Consider the following 8720-nt stretch of genomic DNA (forward strand, 5'->3'; position numbering starts at 1 on the left):
CTATCAACATTAGAAACCAAAAGTGACAATAAAATAAGAAATAATTAAACGAATGCAACTGACTGGAAATAACACTGTTTCTTCTCTCTCTTGCAAATTGCAATTAAAGCTCATTTTAAACTCTCATACATAGACTTGGTGCATGATCGTTGAGCTCACAAATGGCTCATGCAGGGTCGGTATCTGATAGGTTTGACAATTACCCAGTGGCTACTACCGATCAAGAGCAATGTACATATATATCCCAAAAAGTCCAAAACTGAAACCATCATCATCATTTCTCTCGTGTATATATAAAAGAAAACGCCATTACTTTCAGTTTCACACACCCAAGGTGTCAGAATCCGATTCGTAGCCATACGCAACAGGAGACAAAAGCACAAACGCTCACCCATTAATGATAACAACGTTTTCTTCCAACAGCTTTGCTCCCACATTTAATGCACACAACACACCACACCCACCCAACCACCACCACCACCACAACCCCTCAGAACTTGTTTTATTTGTTCACATTACTCCCACAATTTCCACACTTGCACCAGTGTACGCGTGAATTGCACAAATATATATACTCAGATTTTTTTCTTCTTTCTTTTGAAAGATATATACTCAGAAAATTAAATGGGTATTAACAAAACAACATAATTTGATTTCCAAACCAAGTTTGATCCCAACTATAGCAAATACAAGTAGTCTGGATAGTCAAAATACCAGAATTTAAATAAAAGAAAAACAACAATTAACTCAAAATAAAAATCAAATTAGAATGCCAAAGCATGCACCCATTATAATTTTTTTTTTTTTCTTTTGAAGAATTTTTTTTTTAGCTAGCAACTTAATTAAATTGAGCCAACTCATGAAGGGGTTAACCTGAGTCAATACCCGAACCACCACCCTTGCCTTGTGTTAAGAACACTAACTCAGTGTCTCTCTTAACTTAGTCGTTACCCTTATCACCATGCAAGGAGTTTTTCCACTCGCGCGGTTCGTTCTTGACTCAATACCCCTTACAACTCACTCATCACCACGGAGTCTCTCTCTCTCTCTCTCTCTCACAAACTCACAAAGCTCCTCCACTTCACAGTTCACACACACCACCTATAATTAATAGCTACAGCCATGCACATGACGTCAATGTTAACCCCATAAAAGTAAAAAAGGGAAAAAAAAAACTAAGTCCCACGTGATGTTCACGTGACAATCAGCTTTCACAGTGAAGAGCAGCCTTGATTTTCTGGACAGTGCACGAGATTAAATTGTTGACCGTCTCCACCGACTCCACCGTGAGCTTGGCCGTAGGGAGACTATTCACCAGGATTTGAAATGCAACTGTTAAGAGGGACCCACTCACTCTATGTGGGCCAGGACCACCGCCACCACCACCGCCGTTGTTGGCGTTGTTATTACTGTTATTGCCGTTGCCTGTGGGCCCACGTGAGCCCGGCCCATCTGGCACAATGGCAAATCCCGAGGGCAAGAGAGCCACGTAAGCCGAATCACCACCGTTCATCACCACGTGCATGGCGGGAATGTCAACGGGCGCGTACACCACAAGCGACCCCGCCGCGTCTATGCACGTCTCCTGTAGAATCAACATGCTGCTCTGATTCGGATTCATAGCCTGCACGCCAAAACAACCCTTGACTTTACTCAAAATTTACAAACCAATGCCACTCTCTATATCGTCAGTGAGTGAAAAGTGAGTGAGCGAGTCAAACCCTGATGGCAGCTTTTAATTTTAAATTTTATTTTATTTTTTCGAGATTTTATTTATTTTATTTTTAAATTTTTTTTCTCAATTTCAATCGAAAGGTAAAGGTCAGAAACAGAACTCTCTGAAATATGGACAACTGTCCCATATTTTGACTTTTTGAAAAAGGTTAACGAAACAAACACTGACCCTTATCTGCACCAAACTGTCCTTATAGATACTTCCGAATTCCAAACCTGTTCTTTTGAAATCACCTTTACGCCAATACGACAATTTGATTGACCTTTCCACCATGGATCCATGCGTTTATTATATTATCTTTTCAACACAAAAAAAAAAAAGAAAAAAGAAAAGTATCCTGCTAGCTAGCCTACTCTCTTCTCTTTACAGTCCGTCCCCACTCTACATTTTCAGTCAAAATGGCCCTCCTATATATTATTTCTCTGCCAATTTCAATTCTATCCTAATCTATTTTTTCTAGCCAAAAACGTGGCACGAATAAAAAAAACCAATAATGGCACAGAAAAATATCATTTTTCACTTTCATGGTGCAGAAGAGTTATTAATAGTGATAAAAAATAATGGAGGGCAGGTGGGGGAGACTTACACTAGCACGTAGAAGAGAGACGCAGTTGCCGTGATCTTGGCCTTTGGCGATGTGGGCCATCTCTTGCATGGGACCGCCGTTGGATAATATGTCCCACTCACTTCTGAGCCGCTCATCGCGCAGGAAATCGAATAGTCTTTGCGGTGAAACAGGTAGCCACACTGACGTGGCAGCGCTCAAAACAATGCCCGGTGGCTCGCCTGGATCGTCCACGCTCTTCCGGGTCATCACCCTCACGTCCTCATCAACGTTGCCAGCGTTCAGCTTGTTCCATTTGTGGACCGTTGACGCGCACACCCCTGCGCAAAAGTTGTCCGTCATTCGTTGCGCTAGCTTCAGCATGCTTCTTCTCCCACCCGCAGTTATTGCTGCTAGCGTTATTAAAAAAAAAAAAAAAAAAAATTTATCGTAAGTATCAAGTTGAGTTACAGAACTCTTAACATAAATGAGTAGAAGTTAGCGGGGTCGAAAATATTTGCTTAATTTTTACCAGTGTGGTCTCGACTAGGAACAGCGGAGGACATGAGAATAGCAAGGCACTCGCATTGGCGTTGAAGAGTGGCGATCCAGCGTTGAGCACCAAACCCCATCCCGGAGCTTAACAATGGCCTGTATAGCTGGTGCACTTGGCTCTCATCGTATTCTGCATGCTCAACCCACGTGACCTGCATATATATCATATTTTTTTTAGAAAAATAACTCCACAAGATGTATATATTTGAATTTATATTTATGCCATATTTGCTTATTGTTAGGTGTTGGGCACATGTATTTTCTGTAATAGTTGCTACTCCATTGGCTAAGAATAAAATCAGCAGCCAAAAGTGGAGGGATGGGTTCCAATGTGATTAAATTAAAAACTTCGTTTCTCTTTAGTCATTTATTTAATAGTTAGATTAAGCCGTCAAATCTATAATGTCAATGAAGGAAGATTTTTGGAATGGAAATAATATTACTAGGCAAGTCTCGAAGATAGTTCAAGATTCGGCTCAATGAGAGACATCAGACATGGTATCGCTATCACATAGACCTCGAGCAAATTAAAGGGTCATAGAATAATGTTTAGAGGAACAACGTGTACTGTGAAGGGTGCATCGAGATGTGCAATCGAGGTCTAACTCGCCCTAGATACTCATATAAATACAAAATAGCCAGTCTTGAGGTTTGACTCTAAGGTCTAATATTGATCGAAAACTAAACTCATTTTTTTTTTTATTATAATATTAGACAAATCAAAGGCTGGAACCAGGTCACAGACAATCACATAAATCGCATAAATTAAATATGGCTAAGGGGGGAATAACCAAGATAGCATCAAACATTGGAATAGAAACATAAAATATATTGTTTATTCATCCATTATTGAAGATTGTGATACTTTTTACTTAGAAAGGATATGAAATTAATGTGTCCAAAAGGTACAGAAATTTGAGTAATAGAGGTTTCTATTAATAAAATAACATGGTACCCTCGATTCTGAGGCGTACGAAACCCCAGTTGTTGAAACTATAAGTTTAGAATATAATTTTAGTCTAGAAGAACCATACAAGTGAATATAATAAGAATAGTTAAGGAAGGTTCATATTCTTTGAGACAACAAAAATATTACTTTGGAACCAGACTAAGCGCTGACAGGGTGGTGATATAGTGAGTAATCGCTAGACAAACAAAGTCCTATGACGCATGAAGCTCTAAATGGACTTGGGAATGCAAATGCTTATGATTTTTGACCTGGTGTATACCTCACTCACTTAAATGTTTTCAACTAAAGCTCCAAAGTTGCAGTTGCTTCAACAAACTCATTAAAGTCCCCAAAGGATAAACACCCACTTAGGAAAACACAATAAATGTGTAGAAGGAAACATGGTAAATTGTGTACCTTATTGTTTGGTTAGTGTTAAATTGTGTAAACCCCACCCATTTAAGGGAGTTTTTGGTTACAAACACAAGGAACAGTCCCTAGAAAACCATTTTCAAAAAACAAGAATTCTAGGAACATGTAAATTGTAGCGGGGTAGCCTGCTACTTAATTATCACAGAAAACATATCATTTTGATATAATATAAAAGGCTTTGCTTGAAGAAATATTTGCAGAAAACAGTTTTTAAAATTAAGCACAGTTCCAAAATCCAAAAAGGTGGGTTGGTAAGTACCTTAGAGTACCCATTAGGCATATCTTGCACAACACACCCAGAAGGAAGCCTCCTACAGTTCACAAATGTCGGTGCACCCGAAGTTTCTCGAATGCTGTCAACAGATACATCAACCACAGCCCACACACCCTCCGCGTGCTGCTTACAGAAACGGAGGAAATTGACTTCACGGACCGGAACCAAAGGCGAGAGAACTTGCAGCTCAGCATGCATCTGACATCAAATTTTGGCTCAATATTAGCATGTAATTCATGAGTAACAACAATACAAGGAGTAGCAACCACAAAGTGTTACTGAGGAAAACAAATAAAGATCCAACTTACCAGTTGAAGTGCACCGTTTCTGGTCCCCCCCATGCCACTAGATATCACATCAGTGGTAGAGCATATGGCAATCATACAAGGAAACATCTCTGCCCATCGATTCTATAAAATTGAAAAACCAAGATAAATATTAATTCTAATTCCTACATAAAATGAGCAAAGAACACAACCTCAACAAAGAAACGAAGCACAGAAAGTGTACATAGCTAGATTCAAAGTAATCATGCACTTCAAGTACTTGTATGGTGACTTAGAATTCACTAATTATCAAAAAGATAGAGGAATCAGAGAAAGAGTCCGTTTTGATGTATGGCTTACCGAGTCCATTAGCGTCTCAACAAGGGCCAAGCTGTTGATAATGACCATACCAGTCTCCCTAGAAGCCTCTGTGACAAAACCATTTGGTTTCAAACCAATGCAAGGAGTGAAGCTTCTCATGTATTCCTCATGGTTCAAAATTTCTCTTCCACCTTCCAAGCTCCTAACCCAGAGGGGCTCATCAGTCTGCGCCAGCTTAACCAATTCATCCATGGCAGTTAAGGCAAGCTCTAGAAACATAGACCTCTCGATCGATCTATCGAGGCCCGTCATGCCTGCGCTGGATCTAGCCGGTGGCACCAGTGGCAAACCGCTCGAAATCGCAACACTAAAATCAGGCCCCAAAGGCAATGTTGTAGCCACAGTGCTTAAACCACCGAAACCATTGCTTCCCACTCCAAGCTCCAAACTTGAGTTCGGCAGTGGAGGACCAATTGAGTTAGCCAACGATGAAATGGGACGACCCAAAAATTTGCCTGCAAGCGCACAAACACGGTCTAACTCGTCCTTTAACCTGGCATTCTCAATCCTGAGATGTTGCTCTTCAAGTGAAATTTCACCAATAATTGCTGGACCACCACAGTTTGAGCAAATTGGATTCCTCATTGCATCCCTGATGGACATGTTCTCAGCCCTAAGCTTATCGTTTTCTTGCCTAAGCAAAGAGTTCTCGTGACGTTCCAATTGGGTCTGGTGCAAACAAACAACAAGGACAAAATCAAACTTTCATTAATCTAAAGCAAAAGCATCTTGCTAAACCTGACTACTGACTGCCAAGGTTTCTCTTTTACAAGCTGGTTACCTTCATTTGGGTACGGCGATTTTGGAACCAGAATTTGACCTGTCTAGTTTCCAAGCAAAGCCTCCTACTAAGCTCCAGTCTTTGTTTCTCATCAGGATGAGGGCACTCCTTGAACAAACTGATACAAGCATAAAAATAAAATAAAAAATTAATTCAATAATTTTACTTCTTACAAAAACCAACTCAATTTTTTAGAAAGGAAAGTGAGAAAATCTTACGCTTCAAGCTCTTGGATTTGCTGTGGAGTGTGTCGGTGGTAGCGCTTCTTTCTGGGAGGTTTGTCGGTTGCGTCTTGATCATCCCCAGAAGCACCATCCATGTTATCACTACCAGATCTGCTGTCATGGTCTTCCTCTCTGCTCCTTCTTCCAACATTTGCCTCAAAATTCTCAGCCATTCTAGCCATATCCGCTTGCCCGTCTATATTGGGTTGATGCTAAATATAAACAAACACACACATAAAGATCAGTACTTTAACACAAAAAAGAAGTGGATGGTAATCACAGCAAGAAGATCTGAGTGAGCCGTACAAGGCCAAGAGAGAGTCCAGGGCTTGAGTTGAACATGGATTTGGTGAGTGGCGGAGTGACAAGGCGAGGCTGAGCAAGTGCACCAGAGGGCATGTTGTGGTGGTTGTTGATGTTAGAGTTGCGGAAAGGAATATCGGCAACGATTCTCGCACCGCCACCACCGGTACTATTCTCAAGGAAACCCCCAAAACTCATCAAAGAAGGGACTTTTCTTTCTTTTCTCTACTATATAACCCCTCCTCTCTCTACAAAATTTACAAGCACTGCTACAAATCTCACTGACTGATTTTACTACGTTCTCAATAATGCTTCTTTTTTTGGGTTTTGGTTAAAAATAATGAACTGGGTCTTTCTCAAAGCAGTCCTTTTAAGCAGAACAGGCACAGAAAATATAGTATTAAGAAAACAAGGAAAAGGAAAAGAAAAATAGGAGAGGATAGAGGAGACAAAAGGTTAAAGCCCCAAATGTCTCCAACTCCCTCTCTCTAAAACTGGTTTTTAGATTGGAGAGAAAGAAAGAGAAAGAAGGCAAGCAAACAGTTCTTCTTCTTTTTTTCTTTTTTTCTTGCTTAGCTCTTCGTTCTCTATCCCTCTCTCTTTCCCTTCAAAAGTTTGCTCTTTTGTTGTCTATGTCTGCCAAACAGTGCATAGAAGGGCTCGAATCAACTGGGTGCTGTTTAGGTACAAATGGGGGAACCCTAGTTTTGAAGTGAGAGTGTGTTATCTCATTCTCTGCATGCTTGACTATACTGAAAAATGCTTCAAGGGCTTGGAGGAAAAAAAAAATGAAAATAAAGTAAGAGAGAGAGAGGACTAAAGGCTTGCACAGAGAAGAGAGAGACTAAAAAGGGTGTGAAGATAAAACGCATTATGTGGACTCTTCGAAGCCTTACAAATAGATACCTCCAAAAAGGGGTCGGTTGACTCTCTCTCTCACACTTTCTCTCTCATTGTGCCTCAGAAAGTCTGTGAAGGACTGTGTAATTTTACACTATTGCAGGCCCTTTTAACCCTCACTTTAGAGAGATGGCTGTAACAAAAAAAATATATATGAAAGGAAGTCATAATGACAGAGATTCAAATCCAATCCATGCCTCTTTCTTCATCACAGCCTCACAGCCAGGGTTTTCAGAATTGGGATCTGTGGTAATTAGACTATTATTAATTTATTATTATTGCTTCATATAAAGAAATTTGCTTTAAAAGAATATTACACGTTTAGAAACAAATGATATACAAAATCAACTAATCACGAGTCTTAGGCCAATTGAGTGAGAGCTTTTTTTTGATACACAATCGATGGTTTTTGGGTAAGAGAAATTATTTGGTGTTTCTATAGCATGATGGTTATCTTTTTGCTCACATTCATGTAAGTAAGATCAATTATCAACGTAAAAAGAAAGAGCATCACGTAATCCTGTTCGGGAATATTCAATATTTTTTTGTTGGGTAAATGAGTAAGGGATACACAGACAAGGGATTTAAATGTGGCTGTGTGAATGGGCTTTTTTTATTTTTTTACTTTAATTAACAATAATTAAAATTTTAGATATAATTGTACTTTTAATTTCTGAACAGAATTAATTAATAAAAGTAAATTGATCCATATACAGCCCTTTGGGGGGAAAAATAAATCTTTTTGATGAAATAAAAATATCTTGACTCATTAGTGTACTATATTCCAAATAAAGTGTATCTTGGTTTTGCAAAAAAAAAAAAAAAAAAAAAATTAATGTTAAAATGTGAAACAATAATTAAGAAATTTTATTGAAAGATCAGGAATAGAGAGAAAGAAATTGTGATTGGGAATTAACTGGGAAATATTACTTTCCTTTTATTATTATTATTATAATTTCGCGTCTGTACCTACTATTTGCTGTTTGATAAAGGGTCTGAAATTTGAATCATTGATACACAAAAAAGCTTCGAAATAGTATAAATAACTTGCTTGTGAAATTGGACTTTGTACTTTTTAATCCTGGGTAAGTAAAATTGAAACTAAAGGTGGAAAATAAACTTTGTTGTCAGTCTCCTGAATATAAACAAAGAACAAAATCAAAAACAAATGTAGAATAGTTTCAATAGAACCAAACAAAACAAAGCTCAACGGTTACACTTTACCGGAGGAAAGGCGAGAATTGGGTGACCCCTCGTAACTCGGTAGCATAATATAATGTAATAATACAGTTCGTCCAATCTGAATTGTTGGGCGTTTCAGTTTCCAACAACGTTTTACTATTTTTCTTTGGGAGTTGTTGTAGTTTTGATTTTTA

The 8720-nt window shown here is 38.8% G+C and overlaps 1 protein-coding gene across 2 annotated transcripts; it reads right to left on the bottom strand.

Moving 5' to 3' along the window:
• Positions 1-620: 620 nt before the first annotated feature.
• On the bottom strand, positions 621-7355 carry LOC115955046 (homeobox-leucine zipper protein ANTHOCYANINLESS 2-like). Of its 2 annotated transcripts, none has more exons than XM_031073081.1 (9): positions 6448-7355; positions 6136-6353; positions 5918-6035; positions 5116-5805; positions 4798-4899; positions 4475-4687; positions 2812-2986; positions 2322-2692; positions 621-1624 (listed from the first exon to the last, which is right to left on the bottom strand). In XM_031073081.1, the coding sequence occupies exons 1-9, from the start codon at positions 6640-6642 to the stop codon at positions 1205-1207; spliced, it is 2502 nt and encodes an 833-aa protein (XP_030928941.1). In that variant the 5' UTR covers positions 6643-7355; the 3' UTR covers positions 621-1204. The 2 variants fall into 2 exon arrangements, with proteins under 2 accessions (XP_030928941.1, XP_030928942.1); XM_031073082.1 differs by having other exon boundaries at positions 2322-2689; positions 6448-7352.
• Between the last annotated feature and the right edge of the window lie 1365 nt (positions 7356-8720).

The sequence above is a fragment of the Quercus lobata genome, chromosome 8, assembly GCF_001633185.2.
Source record: "Quercus lobata isolate SW786 chromosome 8, ValleyOak3.0 Primary Assembly, whole genome shotgun sequence".
In the NCBI taxonomy this organism is placed as follows: Eukaryota; Viridiplantae; Streptophyta; class Magnoliopsida; order Fagales; family Fagaceae; genus Quercus; species Quercus lobata.